At 42.3% G+C, this 27,731-nt stretch overlaps 1 protein-coding gene across 1 annotated transcript in view; it reads left to right on the top strand.

The window, feature by feature from the left end:
- The window catches only part of LOC135544715 (netrin-G2-like), a 156,348-nt gene that overhangs the window by 13,826 nt on the left and 114,791 nt on the right, over positions 1 to 27,731 (top strand). Inside the window, exon 3 of the mRNA XM_064972556.1 lies at positions 14,275 to 14,918. Coding sequence (XP_064828628.1) covers positions 14,275 to 14,918 — 644 coding nt within the window. The remainder of the gene's footprint in view (positions 1 to 14,274; positions 14,919 to 27,731) is intronic.

Here is a 27,731-nt window from a genome sequence, read left to right as displayed (position 1 = left end):
CCACAGGTGCGCCATGCGGCCTAGCCTAATAAAGGGGGGGTTGAGCTGGTCGAGCGCAACCCAGGCGACATGGAGAAGCGGGGAACCGCGCTGGGGCTGAAGCCACCCCCTTGGGTGGCCAAGAACCCTGCGCCGAGGGAAGGGAGAGGCGGGGGGCGTGAGCCCCCTACCCTACCCAGCCCACAGTTTTGTTTTTGGAGCATTAATGGTCACCAATGGAAACCTTGTTACGACTTTTACTTCCTCTTGATAGTCAAGTTTGATCATCTTCTCGGCGCTCCTCCAGGGCCGTGACCGACCTCAGCGGGGCCGATCCAAGGACCTCACTAAACCATCCAATCGGTAGTAGCGACGGGCGGTGTGTACAAAGGGCAGGGACTTAATCATCGCAAAGTGACCAACTATTCACCAAGCTCTTGATCAGATGTTAGTATTGGGCTGGGAAAAAAGTCTGCACACCAAGGGTCTGCATAGATACATTTTTAGATCATGACAGAAAAAGATGGAGCTGAACTGGGAACATAGAACAACTAGCTTTTAACAAAGTTGCAAAAACTACACACAAATAAAAGATTGAGGAACTTTGTCAGGTGCGCCATGACAGAGGGGGAGGAGTTCAACAAAAGCAACAAAGGAATGATTTAATCATCAACGACAAATGAATAGTCCTAAAAGAGCCAACCCATTGGGCACAAATTGGTTGAATAAAAGTTGTTTCAACTAAATTTATCAACGTATTGTGACGTGGAATCTCTGTGGAAAACACATTGAATTTGGAAAAAGGGTGAAATTTCAACTACAGTATTATGTCATCATAGACAAATATTGTATAACATTTGTTGGATTTTTACCTTTGAAACAATGTTCAATTCGTCACTGACTGCTACCAATGTGCTATCATGAGAATGATTATTGAGAGATCTCCACCTAATTACTAAATAGATTAATTGTTGCTATCAAAGTCATTCCAAAGGTTAGGTTTAACACAGGAAATGAAATGTAAACAAAAATATAAACGCAACATGTAAAGTGTTGGTCCTATGTTTCATGAGCTGAAACAAAAGATCACCAAAATTGTCCATATACACAAAAAGCCTTTTTTTCTCAGTTTGTGCACAAATGTGTTTATATCTGTTAGTGGACAGGTCTCCTTTGCCAAGATAATCCATCCACCTGACAGTTGTGGTATATCAAGAAGCTGAATAAACAGCATGATCATTACACAGGTGCAGCTTGTGCTGGGGACAATAAAAGGCATGAAATTGCTGATTGCAAGGAATGTCCAACAGAGCTGTTGCCAGGGTAACGGCACTGAGCCTTTTTTCTAAAATGTTTTCAGAGTTGGAGAATTCTTAGATCATTCCTCCTTACAGATCCTTACAGATCCTTGAAATAATTTGTCTGGTTTTCAATAGGTTTCAGTGCTGCAGACTGTGATGCAAAATGTTGATTTAGTGGCCAATTAACCATTTCTTTATGGATTTTGTGTGTTTGGGGGGTTTGGGGTTATTGTCTTGCAGGAAGATCCACTACGTTTCAACCTCCTAGCAGAGGCAACATGGTTTTTGGCTATAATGTCTTGGTATGGTGTAGTTCATGATGCTGTTAACCTTAACAAGAGCCCCAGGACCACTGGCCCATAACATCAAAGGTCCACCACCATATTTTACAGTAGATATGGGGCTCTTTTCTGCTCATGCTTACTCATTTCGATGCCAAACCCACCACCGGTGTGAGTAGCCAAAGAGCGATCTGATTTGGTTAGATTATATGAAAATAGAGCACTTTGGTGTTGAAATGAGAATGTATAAGCAGAAAAGAACCACATACCTACTGTTAAAATTTGGTGGTGGATATTTTCATAGTTAATAATTCTATTTATTTTAGGTGCAATGTTTCGTGTGTGTGTGTGTGTGTGCGTGCGTACATGATGTACATGCATGCTGAGACTGTTTAGATACACATGGTTTGTTGGTGGAATGATATCAATAAAGCCTTAGGCGGTTCAAATTCGGACTCGGGAGGATCTGTTACTGGGCTCACACAGTCTGAGGTGAAGAACTCACACCACCTCTAAGCCTCCCAATGATACCACTTCACCTCTCTGCCTCTTGGATCCTTGGATGGAGTACAATATTGGGAACATAGCCGAGGGTTCGGTCTTTAGCCATGGGATACTTATAGCAAAAAGATAGCAGGATATCCTGTGTCCCTTGAAATATGTCCCCAAAGCTGATAAAGTTGGTTGAGTATTATTTTATTAGTACTTAGGCTGAGTTTCATAAATGGAACATAGGCTAGTGTTACATTTTCCTACAGCTATGGTAGCCATAGGCTCAATCTCCCCCTAGTTTTTGAATCTCCCTCAAACAGAGCAACTAGTGGTAAGGAGAGATAAGTAACCCTGGGGATTGGAACATCACTGTCTCATTTGCACACAGCAGAAGCTGCCAAAGGATAGCCTACTACACAATGCAGACCTGGCTGTGGTGGAGCAGCAGCCAGATGACCCAACCCTCATCACCCCTCTCTTCTCTAGTCACCTCTCCTCTCTTCCAGTACTGGGATTTGTCTCTCCTCTTTTGGCCTGCTTTTCACAGCTGCATGCATGTGCACGTACAGCACCAGGCAAAAGTTTGGAGACCTACTCATTCAAGGATTTTTCTTTATTTTTTACTATTTTCTACATTGTAGAAATAGTAAGGACATCAAAACTGTGAAATAACACATGGAATCATGTAGTAACCAAAAAAAGTGTTAAACAAATCAAAATATATATTTTAGATTCTTCAAAGTAGCCACCCTTTGCCTTGATGACAGCTTTGCACACTCTTAGCATTCTCTCAACCAGCTTCACCTGGAATGCTTTTCCAACAGTCTTGATTGAAAGAGTTTCAAATAGCCCTTAATCAGCATGGAGGTGTGTTGGGTCATTGACCTGTTAAAAACAAATGATAGTCCCACTAAGCGCAAACCATATCACTGCAGAATGCTGTGATAGCCATGCTGGTTAAGTGTGCCTTGAATAAAAACAATTATCACAGACAGTGTCACCAGCAAAGCACCCCCACATCATCACACCTCCTCCTTCATGCTTCACGGTGGGAACCACACATGCGGAGATCTTTCGTTCAACTACTCTGCGTCTCACAAAGACATGGCGGTTGGAACCAAAAAAAGACCAAATTTCCACCGGTCTAATGTCCATTGCTCATGTTTCTTGGCCCAAGCAAGTCTCTTCTTATTATTTGTGTCCTTTAGTAGTGTTTTTTTTGCACTAATTTGACTATGAAGGCCTGACTCACGCAGTCTCCTTTGAACATTCATATGCACGCACACACACACCACCCACTCCTCTGTCACTGGGACTCCTCAGGGAAACTGAGCCTGTAACTAATCGTGGCAAAAGTGTTAGCAAAGTAACGCAGACACACACTCTCTGTCTCACACATCAGCACACACACACATGCAATTCTCACACCGATACACACACACACACACACACACATTTCATCACTCATCCTACTACATCTCACTACTAGTCCCACTGTCTCTCACACTCACCAGCATAACAACTGACAGCAAGTAACACCAATAACAGACACACACATGTTTCTGTACAGGACAATCACATTTCCCAACAGGGCAAGGGAGACCGAGAGTCCTCTAGTGACCTAAACTCACATCTCTGAACAAAACAACATAATGCAAGAAAGCAATATCCCCATGTCTGTCCCACTGTGTGTTTTGTTTTTATGGGAGGCTCATTTTATTTGATTGTTCTAAACACTACATTGTGTTCTTCGGCTGTCATGGACTTTATTCCCCTTGCTGCCAATACCTGGAAAGTACTATAACGAGAGAGAGCGAGAGAGAGAGTTACAAAAATAGCTACAGAACATCCCTCTTGTTGGTGTAGGTCATTTGAATTTGATTGAGTCCTATTACGCTTTAGATAAACAGCCAAATTGCATAGATATTGTGAGTGATTATTTTTGAATTGAATATATGAATGTTTGGTACGTAGTTCTCCAGTGTTGGGATGTCTCTTAACTTGTTATAATGTTTCCTCTCTCCTCAAGATGGATGTGCTCACCTACACTGAGTGTACAAACATTAGTAACATCTACTCTTTCCATGACATAGACTGACCAGGTGAATCCAGGTGAAAGCTATAATCCCTTATTGATGTCACATGTTAAATTCACTTCAATCAGTGTAGATAAAGGGGAGGATATAGGTTAAAGAAGGATTTTTAAGCCTTGAGACAATTGAGACATGGATTTTGTATGTGTACCATTCAGAGGGTGAAGGGGCAAGGCAAAAGATGTCAGTGCCTTTGAGTATTTGGGTATGGTAGTAGGTGCCAGTCGCACCAATTTGAGTGTGTCAAGAATTGCACTGCCGCTGGCTTTTTCACACTCAACAATTTCAAGAACACTTAAAAAAATGAAGGAGAGCCGCACACACTAGGAGCTCAGATGCAAAAATATTGATGTCCAACGACAAGCTGTCTTCATCAGGGTATAATGACAAACACTGCGGGATGACTCGTTTATATAGCGTCAAAATACACACAGATGTCTAATCATGGCCGGGTGTTGCCTGATATCATTGGTTAATTGTCATATTAAAAGAGCATGCAAAAAACACAACGTATCAAGAATGTTCCACCAGTCTGGAAACAGCTGTTGGAAGCATTAGAGTCAACATGGGCCAGCATCCCTGTGGAACGCTTTCGACACCTTGGAGAGTCAACATGGGCCAGCATCCCTGTGGAACGCTTTCGACACCTTGTAGAGTCAACATGGGCCAGCATCCCTGTGGAATGCTTTCGACACCTTGGAGAGTCAACATGGGCCAGCATCCCTGTGGAACGCTTTCGACACCTTGTAGAGTCAACATGGGCCAGCATCCCTGTGGAACGCTTTCGACACCTTGGAGAGTCAACATGGGCCAGCATCCCTGTGGAACGCTTTCGACACCTTGTAGAGTCAACATGGGCCAGCATCCCTGTGGAACGCTTTCGACACCTTGTAGAGTCAACATGGGCCAGCATCCCTGTGGAATGCTTTCGACACCTTGGAGAGTCAACATGGGCCAGCATCCCTGTGGAATGCTTTCGACACCTTGGAGAGTCAACATGGGCCAGCATCCCTGTGGAACGCTTTCGACACCTTGTAGAGTCAACATGGGCCAGCATCCCTGTGGAACGCTTTCGACACCTTGTAGAGTCAACATGGGCCAGCATCCCTGTGGAATGCTTTCGACACCTTGTAGAGTCAACATGGGCCAGCATCCCTGTGGAACGCTTTCGACACCTTGTAGAGTCAACATGGGCCAGCATCCCTGTGGAATGCTTTCGACACCTTGTAGAGTCAACATGGGCCAGCATCCCTGTGGAATGCTTTCGACACCTTGGAGAGTCTATGACCCAAAGAATTGAGGCTGTTCTGAAGGCTAAAGGTGGTGCAACTCAATATTAAGGTGTTCCTAATGTTTTGTACACTCAGTGTATAAATTCTCCAAATTACATATCAAAATGTCTCAGCGTATCATACTTAGGTTTTAGTCTTTTTAGGCCATGATGACTGAGTGTTGGTAGCCAAATCTAGGTCCCTCAGGTGTAGGGATTGAGGGCTCATGCATGCTTCTGTTCCAATTGGGACGTGTCACATCGAGGGCTCATGCATGCTTCTGTTCCAATTGGGACGTGTCACATCGAGGGCTCATGCATGCTTCTGTTCCAATTGGGACGTGTCACATCGAGGGCTCATGCATGCTTCTGTTCCATTTGGGACGTGTCACATCGAGGGCTCATGCATGCTTCTGTTCCAATTGGGACGAGTCACATCGAGGGCTCATGCATGCTTCTGTTCCAATTGGGACGTGTCACATCGAGGGCTCATGCATGCTTCTGTTCCAATTGGGACGTGTCACATCGAGGGCTCATGCATGCTTCTGTTCCATTTGGGACGTGTCACATCGAGGGCTCATGCATGCTTCTGTTCCAATTGGGACGAGTCACATCGAGGGCTCATGCATGCTTCTGTTCCATTTGGGAGGTGTCACATCGAGGGCTCATGCATGCTTCTGTTCCAATTGGGACGTGTCACATCGAGGGCTCATGCATGCTTCTGTTCCAATTGGGACGTGTCACATCGAGGGCTCATGCATGCTTCTGTTCCAATTGGGACGTGTCACATCGAGGGCTCGTGCATGCTTCTGTTCCAATTGGGACGTGTCACATCGAGGGCTCATGCATGCTTCTGTTCCAATTGGGACGTGTCACATCGAGGGCTCATGCATGCTTCTGTTCCAATTGGGACGTGTCACATCGAGGGCTCATGCATGCGTCTGTTCCAATTGGGACGTGTCACATCGAGGGCTCATGCATGCTTCTGTTCCATTTGAGACGTGTCACATCGAGGGCTCATGCATGCTTCTGTTCCAATTGGGACGTGTCACATCGAATCATAAAACACTGTATACTTTTTGGACCATGGTTATTGAGTGTCCCGAGTAAGACATATGTACCTAAGGAATGAGCAAGCTTCTGTTCTGATTGGGACTTGTCCCGCCCAAAACAAGAACCCACTTATCACCATGGCCCGCTGCGTGTAGACACGGTGACAGAGTTCCATCGCGCTGGTCGTCACAGTGATAGGATCCCAGCGAGGATAATTGCTGGAGGGACTTAGCGGTGCCGGCCACCTGCCGTAGCAGTTGGCCAGGAACTCTCTGTGTGTGTGCATGTGTGTGTACACACTGCTGGCAGAAGGTAGCTATGTGGGCCAGAGAAGAGGAGAGAGCAGCAGGATAAGGAGAGAGGGGGTAAGGAAAGAGGGCATGAGAGGGGAAGGGTTTAAACAAATACACTCGCAACCCTCCCATACAAAATGAAATACATCCCGTCCCTGATTATCTGAGAGACAGAGAGGACAGACAATCAGGTCATGTGCAGCTTTCAGTGAATCATTTAGCGCATCACAGCTCAGTCCCTCATACTCAACACACGCACCAGATCCAGATGTACAGTGGCGTCTGACATTTTTGTCACCCTTGATAAAGATGAGCAAAAAAATATATTAAATAAATAGTATAAATACTGCACTGTATTGTATGCTCATATTTTGGGGGGAAATTATATTATTTTATACTAATGCAATTGCTCAGAGAAAGCGATTTTGTTTAATTAGTCATATTTTTTTCTCAAAGATTGGGGTCCAACTTATTGACACCCCTGTTTTCAATACCTTTCAATACCTCACCTTGCATGTGAGCCTTTTCCAAAAATATTTTATGATATTGGAGAACACATTTGGAGGGATCTAAAGCTTTGTCCACACTGCAGGCCTTAATGCTCAAATCAGTTGTTCAAATCTGTTTTAGAATGCTGACTGTCCAAACAGCAAGTTACAAGTAACCAGATTTATTGTGTTCAGACAGCAGTCATTTGATGACATGACTACGCTAGTTGCCATAGTAACAACGGGTGTGAGTGGTGTAGGTGGTGGTTCTTGTGTTTCCCATCACTCAGAAGCTAAGGTGACAACAATGCCTGCCATGGACATTTCCCAGTTACTTTGAATGTTCAAAATCATAATGTTAGAACACTTTTAAAGCCTCAAGGGATATGACGATCCAACTATCGAAACACCAGTCAACTAGCTAGCTGTTTAGCTTACTAGATCATTCACTCATTTATTTGTGAACAATTTGCAAGATGGTTAGCTACCACATGTCCTTGTCAAACTGTCAACACTAGCTATGCCAAATAACAGTCTAAAAACCACTTGAGGAAAAATACATCAGGTTTGACCGTTCAGACACAAGTAGCATCTTTCCAGATCCTTGACATCCTTGACAAAATCAACATCTTGCAATGGCCGTCTTTCGCCGGGAACACTATTGAATAGCTGTGGTTGAATTGAAGTGGGCCGTCCATAATCACAGACCATTGATCTCAAGGATCTGGAAAAATGCTGTATGGAGGAATGGTCTAAGATCCCTCCCAATGTGTTCTTGTACAACATAAAACATTTTAGAAAAATGTTCTGTGCCGTTCGGTGCTGGGGGCTAACATGTTATGTAATCAGATTACTTTCATGAGTAAGCGAGTAAAGAAGTGCGTCCTTTTTTCAAATTGCGTAATATTATTACTGATATTTTGGCAAACGACTTGTGCATTACTTTCACAATCATATCTTCACTGAGCACGTGTTTCCATAATCCAATTTGTTTCCTCATTTAGTTTTCGAGCGAGCAGAGAAAGGCTGTTTGGAGAAATGTCATGACAGCTGCTGGAAATGTATAGAGGGTGCACCTCTGATCTTTGCCATTGATCGCTTCCGTGGTAACAGAGGGCTTTGCCGTCTAGTGGCAAGTGTGCCCTTGATAAATCTCCAGGGGTCCGTGTACGTGTGGTCTATAACCAGAACTGGCGGCTCGATAGAAAGATGTTGAAGGAAAAGATAGGAAATCTGTACAGATGTTTGGCATTAAGCAGCCCTTATGATAGTGTAACAGATGTTAATCGTACTCTCCCTGCGTTGTGTTTTGTCCAAATAAATCACCCCAGCCAGTGGTCCCAGTTGAACATTATTGTCTGTTTTTAATAGGAAACAGCACGTTAGTTGTGCAGGGCTTAATGATGTTGATGACTGTCGATGGTAAAGTCACATTTTCATACTGGGCATAAACAAAATACAAAAATACAATACAAAATATAGCATGTGTGAATACCTGTTGTTAAATAGGAAACAGCACGTTAGTTGTGCAGGGTTTAATGATGGCAATCGATGGTCAAATCTGTAGCATGAAGACAACTGTGTTAGCTGTGGCTTATGTGACCATTACATCGGTGCATGCTAGCTAACACACTTATATACAGAAATCATATACCAAAGCACATCCCAGAAAGCCCCTCAATCCCTAACAGGCACCATATACCCACATAAATCAGCAATGTACAACAAACTTGTACACATTGTAAAATAGTATTCAGAACGTGACCTACCCCTTGCATCACATTTTCATACTGGGGAGACCTGACGTTCGCGATCCCGCCCTATCTGCAAGCGGGGCCAATAACAACACGCCTTATTGTCATCGGAATTGAACCAACCAATAAGATTGCTTGAACATGAAATACACCTTTCTTCAGAGGCAAGTGGAAACCTAATCAACCCTGTTACAAGCACAGCACAGGAAAACAGCGCTACATATGAAAGGAGAAAATAGTTATCAAGCTTGACAGTCAAACAAGCAGTGCAATCTTTTTTTCTCTTTCATAAAGGTAACGCAAAGTAACATAAATAGTATTATAAACTGGGTGGTTCGAGCCCTGAATGCTGATTGGCTGACCATGGGTATGACAACATTTTATTTTTACTGCTCTAATTGCGTTGGTAACCAGTTTATAACAGCAATAAGGCACCTCGGGGTCTGTGGTATATGGCCAATATACCATAGCTAAAGGCCCAGTCACTGAACAGGTGACATCAATAAGGGATCGTAGCTTTCACCTGGTCAGTCTATGTCATGGAAAGTGCAGGTGCCCTTAATGTTTAGTACACTTAGGAAGGTACTTGTTCAACAATATCTCTTTCTCTGAGTAATTGTATTAGTATAAAATAATATAATTTTCAAAATGTTTTGGGCATGCAATATAGCTCAGTATGTGTATTATAAATTTTATACAGTCTTTTTTGCTAACCTTTATCAAGGGTTCCAAGTGACCTCACTGTACATGCAAAACACCCAATCCAGAAACACTATAATATATTTGCGTCATTCTTTATACAGACCTTCCATCACTCTGTCCTACGTATTGCTATACTGTACCGGTATGTCAATCACATGTATTTATAAATATACAGAAACCCAGCCTAAAACCCCAAACAGCAAGCAATTCAGATGTAGAAGCATAGTGGCTAAGAAAAACTCCCCATAAAGGCAGGAACCTCAGTAGAAACCTAGAGGTTTTCTTCTGGATGTGCCAGGTGAAGATTAGAAGAGTACATGGCAATTAAGACCAGATTGTTCTTCAAGATGATGAAAGAAGATGGTCCTAGGGCTCAGGTCCTCCAGGAAGGGGAGAGAGAATTAGTGGGCGCATACTTAAATTCACACAGGACACCAGATAAGACAGGAGAATTACACCAGATATAACAGACTGACCCTAGCCCCCCGGCACATAGACTATTGAAGCATAGATACTGGAGGCTGAGACAGGGGGGTCGGGGGACACTGTGGCCCTGTCCGAAAATACCCCCAGACGGGCCAACCGGACAGGGCAAACCAGGCATGATATAACCCCACTCACTTTGCCAAAGCACAGCCCCCACACCAATAGAGGGATATCAACAGACCACCAACTTACTACCCTAAGACAATGCTAAGTATAGCTTATGAAGATATCCTCCACTGCACAAGCCCGAGGGGGTGCAAAACGGGACAGGAAGATCACGTCAGTGACACTACCCACTCAAGTGACGCAACTCTCCTAGGGACGGCATGGAAGAGCACTAGTAAGCCAGTGACCCAGCCCCGTAATAGGGTCAGAGGCAGAGACTCCCAGTGGAGAGAGGGGAGCCAGGCAGAGACAGCAAGGGCGGTTTGTCGCTCCAGTGCCTTGCCATTCACATTCACACCCCTGGGACAGACTACACTCAATCATAGGACCTACTGAAGAGTTGGATAGCCAGACCATTCCATACAATTTGAGCTCTATAGGAGAAAGTCCTGCCTCCAGCTGTTTTCTTAGGAATTCTAGGGACAATAAGGAGGCCTGTGTCTTGTGACCATAGTGGACGAGTAGGTATGTACGGCAGGACCAAATTGGAGCGATAGGTAGGAGCAAGCCCATGTAATGCTTTGTAGGTTAGCAGTAAAACCTTAAAATCAGCCCTTGCCTTAACAGGAAGCCAGTGTAGAGAGGCTAGCACTGGAGTAATATGATCAGTTCTAGTCAGGATTCTAGCAACTGTGTTAAGCTTCTAAGTTTATTTAGTGCTTTATCCGGCTAGCTGGAGAGTAGAGGATTGCGGTAGTCAAATCTAGAAGTGTCAAAAGCATGGATTTGTTTTTCGGCATAATTTTTGGCAAAAAAATTAGGATTTTTGCAATGTTATGAAGATGGAAAAAAGTTGTCCTTAAAATATTCTTGATATGTTCGTCAAAAGAGATATCAGGGTCGAGAGTAACCTATATGTTGTTGTGCATCTGGGACAGTGTCTGTACAGTCTAACGGTGGTCGTTTCCTTAATTTTGCACGCCCAATTTTTCAGTTTTTGATTCGTTAAAAAAGTTTGAAATATCCAATAAATGTCGTTCCACTTCATGATTGTGTCCCACTTGTTGTTGATTCTTCACAAAAAAATACAGTTTTATATCTCTATATTTGAAGCCTGAAATGGGGCAAAAGGTGGCAAAGTTCAAGGGGGCCGAATACTTTCGCAAGGCACTGTAATTGCATGTGTGGAGTACAGAGACAAGGTAGTCATTCAAAAATCATGTTAAACACTTTTATTGCATTTATTTAGGCCATAACAAAAGGGTTGAATACTTATTGACTCAATACATTTCAGATTTTCATTTTTATTAATTTGTAAAGAAACATAATTCCACTTTGACATCAGGGGGTATTGTGGGTAGGCCAGTGGCACAAAATCTCAATTTGATCTATTTTAAATTCAGACGGTAACACAAAACAATGTGGGGAAAAAGTCAAGGGGTGTGATACATTCTGAAGGCACCACATTACTTCATTACAAGTCATATCTCATCACTATGTAATAACCATCATATCGATGTAAACTTGGAGTTGTTGGAGAGTTTCCAGTCATCTGATGATTCTCAGTATCGATACTGTTCTCTTTGAAGTAGAAAGAATAATCGATATACGTTTAAATATTAGACATGTGTAAGCAGAACGAAGGCTGAGCCCATGTGAGTGTACAAAGCTGGATCAACATCGAGTCAACTGTTAGACATGTAAAAAACAGAACGTAAGCAGAATCTGTGTGGATGAGGCAAGGTAGAACAACAAGACGTGACTGGTCGGGGCCATATCTGATCTTGTGAAGGTTACTGGACATGCACATGGGTTAATCATACATAGACAACATCGGCCTGAACTTGTGAAGACATTTGGACAGGAACATGAAATAATCTGTGATAGGCACCAATAGGAGTGTGCATGTCACTCCACGAATAGAATCTATGCCCCAATGTCTGAGTCAATAAGAGAATGGAAACTAAGTAAGACAACAAGATTCATAAAGTGGAGTGACGATGTAAGGGTGTAAGGGTAAGAGTATAAAAGCCAAATACTAAGAATGAAGAGTCAGTTGTTCCATGGAATTGCCCGGCTCTGTTACTTTGTAATAAAGTCTAATTGAATTTACAAGTTCTGTGAAGTATCTGTGAAGTATCTGTGAAATATTTAGATTCCATAATTCCACAACTGAGTCATGTGATGACATGTTGTATGGTTCTCCCACTATGACTCGGGAAAGCATGCAGTTTATTAGGCTACAGATGAAATAAGTTATGATGAACTTCACAGGGTGGTGAAAGTGTAAGGTGAGAAGCTTGATGCTCCTTTCCAATAAATATCGAGGGTTTTATTCTGGTGACATGATGATCGATGATGCTTGGCTGCCGTATTTACAACTTAAAATAATCTCGCTCTTATGTCCATAATAATCCAAACTGTATCTGTAAACTGTTAGCTAGAGCACACGTGCCAAAACCAGAGTGGGCACAAAACTATCAGTAGAGTTGAATTTGTATTTTTTTTATCTGTACATGGGAATTTAAATGCAAAATAATCTTTATGTGCGCTATGTCATCACGCACAGACTTTTATCCTGAGGCTAGGATCTGAGTACCCCACTTGAGCAGGCGGCAGGTAGCCTGGCGGGTAGGAGCGTTGGGCCTGTAACCAAAAGCTTGCTGGATGAAATCCCTGAGCCAACAAGGTAAAAATCTGTCTTTCTGGCAGTAAGCAAGGCAGTAAGCAAAGCAGTTAAGAAGAGGAGTTGGGTTAAATGTACAAGACACATTTCAGTTGAATGCCTTCAGTTGTACAACTGACTAGATTTGGCATATGCTTGTTTTTGTCTCTTAGCTCAGTGTCATCATAAATCAGATGATTTATAAACTCAGCCTGCACAGAACTGTAAACTGTATTTTGTTATTAGTGTTTTTGTCTCTTAGCTCAGTGTCATCATAAATCAGATGATTTATAAACTCAGCCAGAACTGTAAACTGTATTTTGTTATTAGTGTTTTTGTCTCTTAGCTCAGTGTCATCATAAATCAGATGATTTATAAACTCAGCCAGAACTGTAAACTGTATTTTGTTATTAGTGTTTTTGTCTCTTAGCTCAATGTCATCATAAATCAGATGATTTATAAACTCAGCACAGAACTGTAAACTGTATTTTGTTATTAGTGTTTTTGTCTCTTAGCTCAGTGTCATCATAAATCAGATGATTTATAAACTCAGCCTGAACTGTAAACTGTATTTTGTTATTAGTGTTTTTGTCTCTTAGCTCAGTGTCATCATAAATCAGATGATTTATAAACTCAGCCTGAACTGTAAACTGTATTTTGTTATTAGTTTGACTGACTGGTTAGTTCTTTGTACAGACACAGTTCACCAACTTGATTAAGCATAAAATCATTTACTTTTCACTTTTTAAATGTAATATGGTTTCGGTTTTAGGATAAATGCCAGGAGCATGAAAGTAGGTACAGGAATTTCTTCTTTTGCATCATATAGTTTTGCATTTTTGATGATATTTGTGGACGGAAATGCTTGATTTTCCTGCATAAGTTCTGACATTTTGCATGCAATATGTTGGTTAAGAGGGGTTTAGGGTAACGGGACCATGTGACTGTCTGCCAGTAGGTGATTTTGTCAAATCTCTTGTGAAAATTAGCTAACGAGGGAAAAGGATTGTTGATGTGATGCTCGATTGAACCATATTATGCAGTAAAGTGCAGTGATTGGTTGAAATTGCAAGCCCTCTATGTACTGTGGTGATGATAATATTGTGATGATTTGACAGTTTTATGCGGAAATAGTTGTGATTGGTCAAATTTGCGTGGAAATGTTGATTTTGCTAAAGAAAATTGTGATTGCAGAATCCGAGAGGGACTGATGATAGACTATATTCCATTTCACCTCAGACTTGAGAATCCATTTAGTTGATCCATTTACTGTCTGTCCACTGACTCGTTTGTGTTCCCTTTGACTCTGCAGGAGAACCCGTACCTGTGCAGTGACGAGTGTGACGCCTCCAACCCGGACCTGGCCCACCCTCCTCAGCTGATGCAGGACCGCGAGCACACCGGCCGCATCACCTACTGGCAGACAGTCACATGGGCCCGTTATCCAGAACCCCTCTTGGCCAACATCTCCCTAGCCTGGAACAAAAGCCTGGAGCTGACGGACGACATCGCCATTACCTTTGAGTACGGCCGCCCCACCGTAATGGTGCTGGACAAGTCCATGGATCACGGCCGCACCTGGCAGCCCTACCAGTTCTACGCTGACGATTGTCTCGAGTCCTTTAACATGGCACCAAAGCGTGTCCCCGACCTATCGCCTGCAAATATTACCCTTGTCATCTGCACCGAGCAGTTCTCACGCTGGGTGGGATCGAAGAACGATAAGAACGTAAAGTTCGAGGTTCGGGAGCGTTTGGCAGTGTTCGCCGGGCCGAGGTTGCTCAACATGGACAGCTTGTACACCCGTATGGAGAGTATGAAGGGCTTGAGGGAATTCTTTACCTTCACTAACCTCAGGCTGAGGCTGCTTAGACCGGCCCTGGGGGGAACCTACATGCAGAGGGACAACCTGCTCAAGTACTTTTACGCCATCTCCAACATCAAGGTGCCCGCAAGGTAAGATTGAGTTACTGTTAAATGCGATAGAGAACAGCGTCATGTTCAGTACGGTGGAGGTAAGATTGAAACATTGAAACGGAGTGAAACGGGGACGTTCTACCTGAACTTGTCCATTTTCTGATGCTAATGTTCTGCTACGTTCTACTACGGTTTGCTCTCTACTGAGCAGGATCAAGTTGTTTTATAGAGAGAAGTGTTGGCTGCTGGGTAAATGAGTTTACTTCAAGGTTCATACACTGAAAATAGGTCAAACACCTGAAACGCTACACTTATTGTTGGTTTAGAAAGCTATAATTAAATCACTGTTACATCCATACCCACTTTAACACTCCCCAACATACATAACTAATCATAGGTCCTTTACACTGATCCTCTGTTACTCCCTGTGCATGAATCCTAGTACTGTCGCTGTCATTGGTCTACTAAGGCGTGATGATGAACGACGCTAACACATGGCCTCGGTGGTCTTAACATAAATCTGTGTCCACATCTACTGTGGCGCCGTGGGGCCGGGCAGGAACTGAGAACCTCTTACACGGCAACTTTGTGACAGGGAGAGATGGCTTTCGCTGTTGCACCGCCTGCTAAGCATCAACAAGCCATTTCTCCCTCCTCTCAAAATGATTATTCCAATCAAAATGGCAGGGTGACATTTGAATGGTATTTAACAGCCACATTGGAATGGAGGGAGGAGGGGAGGAGAAGAGAAGGGGGGTGGAGGTGTGTCGCGTTTAAAGTGAGAAACGTGTGTGTTAGGGATTGTGTTGAAGAAGTGTTAGTTGACAGAGGTGATGAGAGAAGAAGAGGAGTAGAGGGGTGTTTGAGTGGATGCTGACACAACACTCCAGCCCCCCCAGGTAGCTCTGCCACCCCCCGGCCTGTGGTTAGAAGCAGGAGCAGGCCTGGAGGCATTGATCACAGACACTTTTCATGCTTAGCATGGCGATGCAGAGGGAAAAGCTGAGCGAGCGATAGAGAGAAAGGTGTAACGAGGGGAGGGATATACAATTACACATGGTTGGGCTTGGAGTTTTTCCTGACCACAAATAGCCTAGAGTATCCTGGTTACTTTCTGGTCACTTGGTCAGGAATAACTCCCGACCCTATCTCCCAAACCCAACAACCCTGCCCAAGCCCCTTTGCCCAATACTTAACTTACCAATGTTGTGCAATTTCCCCTAATCAAATACATCAGTTGTTTTGTGATTTCTCGCTAGAGCAATAGCTACTGAACAACCGCATTGACTAAGTTGTTTTGCATAAAAGCGTCTGCTAGTTAATTGTCCATATAATATTATAATTTCCTTACCTACAGAACATACCTCATCTCTCAGTCTCTCCCTTTACATCCGGTTCGAGCAAAGAAGCTATAACTGTACACTACTGGCTATGCTGCTGCATCCGGTTACAAGAGGACCCAAATAGCCCCCATAGAAATGACTGACGCCTGATGTCTTCCTCCATCAACCCACACCCCCAGTGACATAATCACTGATCAATGCTGTTATTCTGGGATTGAATGGAGGGAGGGAAGGAGGGAGGGAATATTGGGTGATGGGGGTTGGTCGGTCAATGGGCCGGTGGGGGGGGGTCTCCGGACACTACTGTATAATCGGAGGTGTCTGATGATTACCGTTGGATATCGATTTCCGAAGGCGATTAGTCAATGTTCCCTCGGGACAATAGGGCTGAGCCATCTCATCTGGCACGGAACATATTTGGATTTCCAAACTGCTCGGGAGAACATTTTAATAATGAATAATGAATATTTACCCCCGTTGCGGATGCACCGCTGGGACCGCTCGCGCTGAAATTGGTTTTATATTATAAAAGACCAAATGGCGTGCTTCCTAGTCCAGGTAGCCGCAGTAATGACATAGGGTGGTGATATCGACAGTGGGGAGAGGTAGAGAGTCCTTTCCTGAAGGGCTGCAGCTCAGTGACTGAACACTAAACAGTGAAAGGTAATAATCAGTAATTTAACTCAACGAGGTGAGAGAAAGCAATGGGTAGTCCTAACCCGATAGGCCAGTAAGTGCCAATGCAGGAGAGGAGGAGAGATTGTGTGTGTGTGTGTGTGTGTGGGGGTAGATTTGTGTATGTGCCGGATGTTTGGAATCATTTAGCAACCTGGATGGGAGACAAGGTTGTTGGAGATCATACAGGGTAGAGGACAGTACAGGGATGGAGGGATGAAGAGGACGGGAACAGAGGATAGAGAAGGGGACAAGGAGGGAGAAAGAGAAGAGAGAGGTTTGGGGAGGGACAAGGAGAATGACAGAATAGAGAGATGGAGGGATGATGAGGAGGGGGACAGTGAAGAGAGATTAGGGTGGTGGAATTGGAGAGAGGGTTCGCAAGGTTGTGGAGGGACAGAGGGGTTGGGATATTTGGATAGATTGATTCTGATTGTTCCATTTCCCCTCAAGGGTTGAAGAACTGTCTGTTTATGTATTTTTCTGTTATTCACTTATTATAGGTCTATATTCCCCAAGAGATTAAATCATTTCTATACTACTCAGGTACTGTACATACACCTTGCTTGGTCATACTGTATTGATCAGGCCCTATAAAAACGGTGCGATCTCACTGTATAACCGGAACTCTGACTCTCTCTCTCTCCCCTCTTCATCTCCCCATCTGTCACTGGCTATCCAGAGCTATGGAGTGGAGAGAGGGGGGGGTGCTACCAACGACCATTCTAAACCATTCTAAAATGTATAATGTATTTGGATTAGGACTGTGCACAGACGTGGATTGGGCCTTTCTAATGGAATAGGCAGCAGGTCGTTGAGTGAGTCTGTATAATGGAATCGATGTTCCGGCTTAGAGCCATACAGGAAGAATAGAAAGAGCCACCTAAGTGGATTATAGGCCCAAGACAGAAAGCCCTGCTGTGGCCAGAGACGGATGAGGATGAGGGCAATGAGGGTGAAGACCTACATTTGTCTCCCTAGTAATCTGACAGAAAGCATAAGGCAGGGTGGCAGGCTATAGGCGGCATCAAGACGTCTGTTTAAAGGCACACAGAGGGTGTCTTTTTCCTGTCACAAAGACACCTGCGCTGTGAGCTAATGCATAGTGTAAACAAAATTATATCTGCAGCGCGATTTATGTTGTAGCATTTCTTTTTATCAATTACAATGAGGAGAAACTTAAATTTAAGCGCAGATTTACGGAGCATTTACACTATACAAGCAGCACTTGCCCAGCCATGCTAGCATCGCCCTCACGTGGGTGCCACAAGCAAGCTAGTGCTACGTATCAACAGCCATTGTCAGACAATCCAGTAGGGGTTGTGAGCATCAATTGGTAATTTACATCATGATATTGCAGAGTATTTTTTTATAATGTTCAGCTTTCCCCAACTTTAGTGCAAGTATTTCACCACGCGATGCCCCTTCCTAGTTTAAATGGCCAATTAGTTAAAGCGCCGTACACGTGCCACAAGCACTGCAATCGTGAGGTATAGTATTCTACCATTATTTTGAATGTTGCAGTGCGTTAGTTCACAGCGCAGCTGTTTAACTTCTTGGTGACAGGGGGGCAGGATTGAGTAGCTTGGATGAATAAGGTGCCCAGAGTAAACTGCCTGCTATTCTGTCCCAGATGCTAATATATGCATATAATTAGTAGTATTGGATAGAAAAAACAATGAAGTTTCTAAAACTGTTTGAATGATGTCTGTGAGTATAACAGAACACATATGGCAGGCGAAAACCTGAGAAAAATTCAACCAGGAAGTGGGAAATCTGAGGCTTGTAGTTTTTTTAAACTCAGCCCCTATTGTAGATACAGTGGAATATTTGTTATGTTGCACTTCCGAAAGCTTCCACTAGATGTCAACAGTCTTTAGAACTTTGTTTGAGGATTCTACTGTGAAGGGGGGCCGCATGAGAGCGGAATGAGTCAGGTGTCTGGCAGAGTGCCACAGGCTCTGAGGCGCGGTCACGAGAGAGTTCGCTCTCGTTCCATTGCTTTTCGACAGACAAAGGAATTCTCCAATTGGAACATTATTGAAATTTTATGATAAAAACATTCTAAAGATTGATTCTATACTTAGTTTGACATGTTTCTACGTGCTGTAACGGAACTTTTTAAACTTTTTGTCCGACGTACGGTGCGACCTGAACGTGCTTTTGGATTCTGTACTTAGATTATTGCATGGTTTGCTTTTGTTCCCGTAGAGTTTAAAAAAAAAATATGACACAGCGGTTGCATTAAGGAGAAGTATATCTCTAATTCCATGTATAACAGTTTTATTTTCATCAACATTTATAATGAGTATTTCTGTAAATAGATGTGGCTCTCTGCACAGTCACCGCATATTTTAGAAATACTGAAGGTAACGCGCCAATATAAAATGAGATTTTTTGATATAAATATGCACTTTATCGAACAAAACATACATGTATTGTGTAACATGAAGTCCTATGATTGTCATCTGATGGAAATCATCAAAGGTTAGTGATTAATTTAACTCTATTTGTTATTTTTGTGACTCCTCTCTGGCTGGAAAAATGGCTGTGTTATTCTGTGAGTTAGTAGGTGACCTAACATAATCGTTTGCGGTGCTTTCACTGTAAAGCATTTTTGAAATCAGACACTGTGGCTGGATTAACGAGAATTTTATCTTTAAAATGGTGTAAAATACTTCTATGCTTGAGGAATTTTAATTATGAGATTTTTGTTGTTTTGAATTTGGCGCCCTGCACTTTCACTGACTGTTGGCGAGGTGGGACGCTACCGTCCCACATATCCCAGAGAGATTAAGCAAAATGGAAATGGTGCCCAAAGACTTTCTTAGTTGAGTTTGAACAGGCCCATTCCCAAGTTGAGGGGACAACTCTTCTTTTAATTAATTTTTTCTTTACTTTCTCAACACGTTGTAGACACCTCAGACCATACGATGTTAATGCTAATGAATTGGAGTAGTGTTTTTCAGATGAACATGTTGTATCGTGCTTGTTTGGCGTGTTTGTCTCTTGGCCATGTGTATCTCCCTTTGATACCTGGGCCCCCTGCTGAGTGAGATAATGTGCTGAGAGCTCTTGGCTCCCTCAGTCTCCTTCTGCCCAGCTGTTTGTGCTGGTAGGGCGGAAACGGGTGGAGCTAGGCTTCTGCAAGTTTGGGGGAGTGTAGGGTGGTAGGGCTGAGGGTTGTAACAGGTGCGGCTACGCCTGGGGTACTACAAGTTTAGGGGACGGGGGGGTAGGGATGGAATGGGTGAGGCTACTGCAGGTTTGGAGGACTGGGGAGTGGGGGTGAGACCTTCCTTGATTTGAGGGATATTTCTTGTTTTATTTATTTTATTTTTTACAATTTGCATTTGTTCATGCCGATCTAAAATAAGACATACATCTCTAGTGCTTTAGGCTAGAAACAAGCTGTAAAATGCCAGAGGAAGATGCAACATTCAGAAGCTAAGCTACAACCTTCTAAAGTTGAAAAGTCTAAGTAATTGGGCTTTGCTTGGGAAGAAATCTTATACAATGTGTGACTCTGTCGCTATCAATTGATCAAATCACTTTCTGTAAAATAGAATGTGTAATTAAATTGAGCGTTCATATGAACTAAGGGCTGTTCGGATGGGAGGAGAGGGGGGGCTTAACATTACCTTCATGGCTCAAAGACACAGTACATCTGGGTATTACAGATAGGACTGTATTTGTTTAACAGGCAAGGTCTGTGTAAACTTTGTGTGAAATTATGTGTGGTAAGTATGTATGGGAAGTTATGTGTGACATTCAAGAGCTCGTGTGTGAGGTACATATGTGGGTGACAGATAAGACTGTGTGACAGGTAAGGCTATGTGACAGGTAGGTTTGTATGTATTATGTGAAAATGACAGGTTGTTAGTAGTGAGTAATTTTGGGTCTCAAAGCTCTGTCTACTTTACCTCCTGTGGAGAATGAAGGATTGCTGTAGGTAGCCCTTTGTTGTTTCTCTGTTTCACAGCACTCTTTTTTTAGGACTTGATTATCGATGTTATTGGAACTTTGTCTTTGGAAACTGCCACACTGACTGGGTTTTGAATTATGCCAAAGTTTTCTTTGGTGTCCTTTACCTTGTGAAGGTGAGGGGACAGGAGGTAGAAACCCATATAGTGAGGGAGGGAGGGGGGATGATAGATGTTGAGATGATGAACCCCCAGTATAGAAGCATGGTACTGGGCTGTGTGATTTTGTGTTGAATTATGGTGTGTGTGTGTGTGTGTGTGTGTGTGCGTGTACGTGTGTGTGTGTGTGTGTGTGTGTGTGTGTGCGTGTACGTGTGAAGCTCTGTAAGTGTCATCCAACACACAGCTGCCTACATGGTGAGTGAGTAGCATTCCACCTCCAAAACTGATAATGAGGTTGTACGTGACTGCAGTTCCACCAAAAACTATGTTAAGATCTCAGGTAATAAATTGAAGCTAACACAATGATTTCTGGATATCTGATCTCATACCATAACACTTTTTAAACATTTTCTGTTGATATATTTTTAGCATTTCCATCCAACTAGAAAATGCAAACATACTGTATCTTACGTGTGAGAAGTGTCTTGGAAAGATACATTCTACACATGCATTAATGCAGATAAGGTGGGACCATTCTAGCCAATGAGAGGGCAGATACGAGTGTGAACCACAGGCTCAACTCCGAAATGAAGTGTTTTTTTCCAAAGTTGCCGAAATTCCACACGTCTCCATTTATGTCAGTGCATTCCTAACAACCTAACCATTACGAAACATCATCTTGACAAATTAGCAACAACAAAAAATATATTGACCAAATTCGACACTGTCATTGAACTCTGTACAATATCCCTCACTTCATGGTTTTATTTTCGTGGACAGATTTTGTGCGGAGTAGACCCACGGCCGGCCCACTCATTAGACAGGATTAGGGCTGACAGATTAACAAGTGCGCCATTTTCTGAGCAAAACTGACCAAGACGCACCTCCAACAACAACACATAAAACCTCAGACAAGTCTGCCTAAAAACAATGACAATTTCTCTCAACCAGTGGCATATGGCCGTTTTAGGTGAGCGCAGATGCTGAACATTGATAGCAGTGTCCACTTTGTCAAAGACAGGGGGAAAAAATATTTTGTTTGTGCATTCCAAGCTGCGCCTCTCCAGAGTCCTGTTGGAGAGACGCATCTCTGCAGCGCTCCACCATCATTCCTTCAAAAACATCATCATAAATCATGTAGCAGATACAGGATATGGTGGAAAGAATATGTGGCCTTTTTTGTAGCCAACAGGCTGGAGATAAAATGTATGACAATGTAATGAGACGGACACTTTTTGCAGTTTTCTCCGATCAAATAGCCTGACCTAAATGGCGCTCAATCAAATATAAAATGTGCTGTCATGTTAACAAAAAACATATCCTAAAAAAGAGGACAGGTCCAAGTAAAATTGACAATATGGAATGGACAATCATTCCATATTGTCATGGTTATGGTTTTAAATGTACCTCAGTAAGTTGATGCTGATGCCTTTTGGATGTCTTTTGGTGCAGTTCCGGATCAGCCTTGATTTCGACATACATGGTTTTTGGCCTGGACCAAATCTGAACCAATCCTAGACGTCTGTTTGGTTCCGATTTGGTGCAGTCCAGACCAGGATTGATTTCAACGTCCACAGACATAGATTTTTGGTCCGGGCCAGACCAAATCTGATCCAATCATAGGCTTTCGATGTTTGGTTCAGATTTTGTCCTGTCTTGATTTGGCCCAAACATAGAAATCTATAAATGACTTATTTTCAACTTTCATTCAGAACCAAAAATGTACCTGATTTCAATGTCCGGAAAATACGTATTTTTCAACGTCTTGGAAAATATGTCTTTTAGACATCTTTTCAACATAATTTTGCTCATTGGGACTATTCTAGTTTTGCAGGGGGTGGCATTTTTTGGTCTTGCCTATGGTGGCAGAAGGGCAAGGATTGGCCCTGAGTAAACCCCGTGGCTTTCCACTCCCCTTATATGTTACCTCAAGCTCCTCCCCTCAGAGGTTAACTTCCAGCGAGAGAGACGGCTTTCTCAGAAAACAGATCGCTCTTTAAATCATTCATGAGAGGAAAAGAAAAGACATGCAGAAAGGAGAGGAGAGGAAGGGTAACAGAGCGGCAATGAGGTGTCATTCTTACTCTCATATGCAGTGATTTATGACACAGAGGTTGTAACTGATTTGATAATCACTGGATATTTCCCCTCCAAGGCAGGAGAAAGTAAGAAGTCAGCGTTTTTTTAATTTTTATGTTTGTTTTTTTGGTTCTTCTCCTCTTTCAGTGAATCTTGCTTTCTTCTCTATGCTTCACACACACACTTACACACACGGGGTGTGTGTGTAAGTGTGTGTGTGAAGCATAGAGAAGAAAGCAAGATTCTTCCATAAATATCCTTTTAAATACACAAACACAATACATAATTATCCTCTCTTCCTTGTGGTACTCTATGGAGTCAATTTGTTCAAAAGAATATGCCCAAAAGAAAAAATTACGTAAAATATTTATTTTAATTGTATGTGAAAGTAATGCAGATTGAAACAAAAAATATATATATACATTACCAGTCAAACGTTGACACGCTACTCATTCAAGGGTTTTTCTTTATTTTGACTATTTTCTATATTGTAGAATATCAGTGAACACATCAAATCTATGAAATAACACATATTCAATCATGTAGTAACCAAAAGAGTGTTAAACAAATCAAAATATATTTGAGATTCTTCAAAGCAGCCACCCTTTGCCTTGATGACAGCTTTGCACACACTTGGCATTCTCGAGCCCTTGGACTCCCGAGCACCGAGTTTGGGAAATGGAGCATTATGCGGTATTGTTTGTTGACAAAATAATCTCAACTGAATCCATTTTAAATTCAGACTGTAAATCAACAATGTGGAAAAAGTCAAGTGGTGTCAATAGTTTCTGAAGGCTCTGTATGTAAAACAGTCTGTACACTTTATTCGGGTGAACAGTGTTCAATGACTATGCAATTAGAGCAATCTCTAAGGTGCAGGGTACAGGTCGATCAATTAGGATTTTTCAACGCCGATAACCAATACCGATTATTGGAGAATCAAAAAATGCCCACACCGATTAATCGGACAGTTTTTATATATATATATATTTGTAATAATGACAATTACAACTACTGAATGAACACTTATTTTAACTTAATATAATACATAATTAAAATCAATTTAGCCTCAAATAAATAATGAAACATGTTCAATTTGGTTTAAATAATGCAAAAACAAAGTGTTGGAGAAGAAAGTAGAAGTGCAATATGTGCTATGTAAAAAAGCTAATATTAAAGTTCCTTGCTCAGAACATGAGAACATATGAAAGCTGGTGGCTCCTCCTTTTAACATGAGTCTTCAAAAGTTTTAGGTTGTAGTTATTATAGGAATTATAGGAACTATTTCTCTCTCTATACGATTTGTATTTCATATACCTTTGACTATTGGATGTTCTTATAGGCACTATAGTATTGTCAGCCTAATCTCTGGAGTTGATAGGCTTGAAGTCATAAACAGCGCAATGCTTGAAGCACAGTGAAGAGCTGCTTGCAAATGCAGGTAAGTGCCGTTTGAATGAATGCTTACGAGCCTGCTACTGCCTACAACCGCTCAGCCAGACTGCTCTATCAAATATCAAATCATAGACTAAATTATAATATAATAACTCACAGAAATACGAGCCTTTGGTCATTAATTTGGTAAAATCCGGAAACTATCATTTTGAAAACAAAACGTTTATTCTGTCAGTGAAATCCGGAACTGTTCCGTATTTATCTAATGGGTGGCATCCCTAAGTCTGAATATTGCTGTTACATTGCACAACCTTCAATGTTATGTACAATTCTGGCAAATTAATTATGGTCTTTGTTAGGAAGAAATGGTCTTCACACAGTTCGCAACGAGTCAGGCGGCCCAAACTGCTGCATATACCCTGACTATGCTTGCACTGAACGCAAGAGAATTGACACCGTTTCCTTAGTTTAAATAAATTAATTTTAGCAGGCAATAAAAATATATACTTGTGTATTGATTTTAAGAAAGGCATTTATGTTTATGGTTAGGTACACATTGGTGCAACGACAGTGCTTTTTTCGCGAATGCGCTTGTTAAATCACCCATTTGGCGAAGTAGGCTGTGATTCAGTGATAAATTAACAGGCACCGCAGTGATTATATGCAACGCAGGACAAGCTAGATAAACTAGCAATATCATCAACCATGTGTAGTTAACTAGTGATTATGTTAAGATTGGTTGTTTTTTATAAGATAAGTTTAATGCTAGCTAGCAACTTACCTTGATTCCTTGCTGCACTCACGTGACAGGTGGTCAGCCTGCCACGCAGTCTCCTTGTGGAGTGCAGTGTAATCGGCCATAATCGGTGTCCAAAAATGTTGATTACCGATTGTTATGAAAACTTGAAATCGGCCCAAATTAATTGGCCATTTCGATTAATCGGTTGACCTCCAGTGCAGGGTAGAGTACCAGGTGATAGTCGGCTAGAAACAGTAACTAAGTTAAGGACAGGGTACTGGGCGACGGCCAGCTACTGGTGACTATTTAAGTCTGATGGCCACTGAGGAATGAGGTCGTCACTCTTTCATCCAAGTACTTGGCATGATTTTGATCATTTTCATGTTGTAAAATAGTTTAAACATTGTGTTATCAATACAGTAAGAATTTCCTTGAATGTGATGTTAAATAAAATGCACAATACAACAATGTTACATTAAATACACACACGATGCATCCACACTCAACCTCCTTAATACATTATTATGCTGCTGCCAACAAAATGGCTGTGTAGGACCTATAAAACCAACAACAGTTATTTGATAGAAATGTACAGCAATGACATCAAACTAATCAATTAGATATGTGTGTTGCCTGTGTTTACTGAGACAGCAAACAGTGGATGAGCTATTCCTCTTCCTCACACATCTTACTCTGCGGTTTAAGGACAGAGACTTGGGCCAACACTTTCACATCCATCCCTCTACAGTCAGTAGGATCATCAAGTGGGCCAACTTCCTACACACAGCTCAGAGCAGTGAACATCTTGATGTCACAAGAGGAAGTAAAGGCCAACATGCCTGAGGAATTTAAAAGCTACCCAGACACGCAGGTCATTACTGACTGCACAGAACTTGTCAGACATCGTCCTCTCATCTGCTGAGGAATGAGATGTTCTCCAACTACAAATCCCACTGCAAAATGGACGCATTAGTAGGAATAGCTCCTCATAGGCGATTAGCTTTGTTTAATCACTGTATGTAGGCTCCATCAGCAACAAATACCGTCAGGTGTCCAACACTATCTCACCGAGGACATGGCAGTAATGACCAACAAGGGGGTCCTCATCGATGACCTTGTACCAGAGAAGGTATACCGTCGTCCATAGCTCTTAAAACAGAGCCAAATAACACTTGTCTGAGGATCCATGTGGAGCGAGTGATTCGGCACAAAAAGGATAAGTTGTTCGATGCCAACATTCCTCTAGCTATTGCAGGAAGCATCAACCAGCTCTTCACTGTGGCATGCCTGCTCTCCAACTTCCAGTATAAAGCTCTTGTGAGATGTAAAGCCTTGTGGTTGGTGTGATGACACTGTTGTGCAGTCAGTTTGCTTCAGCATCGAGGGAAAATGCTGATGAACAGTGGTGGAATAAATACCCAAAAGCCTACTTGAGATACTTGAGTAAAAGTAAAGATACCTTACTGGAATATTACTCAAGTAAGAGTGAAAGTCACCCATTAGAATACTACTTGAGTAAAAGTCTTAAAGCACCTGATATTAAATGTACTTAAGTATCAAAAGTAAGTGCCATAAATCCAAACAGCAAAACAGCAAAACAGTCAGACCTTTTATTTGGTTTGAGCTTGAGTTTTTCTGAAAGGAAACAGTCAGATAAACATTCAATATTATCGCTTGCACAGTGCTCCTTGGGATGTTTAAAGCGTGGGAAATCTTTTTGTATCCAAATCCGGCTTTAAACTTCTTCACAACAGTATCTCGGACCTGCCTGGTGTGTTCCTTGTTCTTCATGATGCTCTCTGCGCTTTTAACGGACCTCTGAGACTATCACAGTGCAGGTGCATTTATACGGAGACTTGATTACACACAGGTGGATTGTATTTATCATCATTAGTCATTTAGGTCAACATTGGATCATTCGGAGATCCTCACTGAACTTCTGGAGAGAGTTTGCTGCACTGAAATTAAAGGGGCTGAATAATTTTGCACGCCCAATTTTTCAGTTTTTGATTTGTTAAAAAAGTTTGAAATATCCAATAAATGTCGTTCCACTTCATGATTGTGTCCCACTTGTTGTTGATTCTTCATAAAAAAATACAGTTTTATATCTTTATGTTTGAAGCCTGAAATGTGGCAAAAGGTCGCAAAGTTCAAGGGGGCCGAATACTTTCGCAAGGCACTGTATGTGCAGAACTGCACACAACCTCACTGTAGGAATATGTGAACATCACCACTGATGGAACTGTATTAGAAATCAGTGTCAGGTCATACCTTTAACAAGGACAGCTATAACTTGTTCATTTTAAACATACATCAAGGCATCCCTGTCCGTGGGCTTGTTAGCATTAAGCTGTAATTGCTTGACGCTGAAAAATCTGTAAAAGCTGGTTTTCAAAGTTTCTGGAATCCAGCCTTTCTTTCCTGAGGCTGAAAACAAGTCCTGCAATACTGAACAGCCTTTCACAGGCAGGTAGGTAAGGTAGGGTGTGTTCAGCCTCAGAGACAGCTTACAGACTGCTGGGAAGGACTTGCGCAA

This window comes from Oncorhynchus masou, chromosome 8, assembly GCF_036934945.1.
Source record: "Oncorhynchus masou masou isolate Uvic2021 chromosome 8, UVic_Omas_1.1, whole genome shotgun sequence".
NCBI lineage: Eukaryota > Metazoa > Chordata > Actinopteri > Salmoniformes > Salmonidae > Oncorhynchus > Oncorhynchus masou.
Note: the sequence above shows the minus strand (reverse complement) of the source record. Positions and strands in the feature narration are given on the sequence as shown.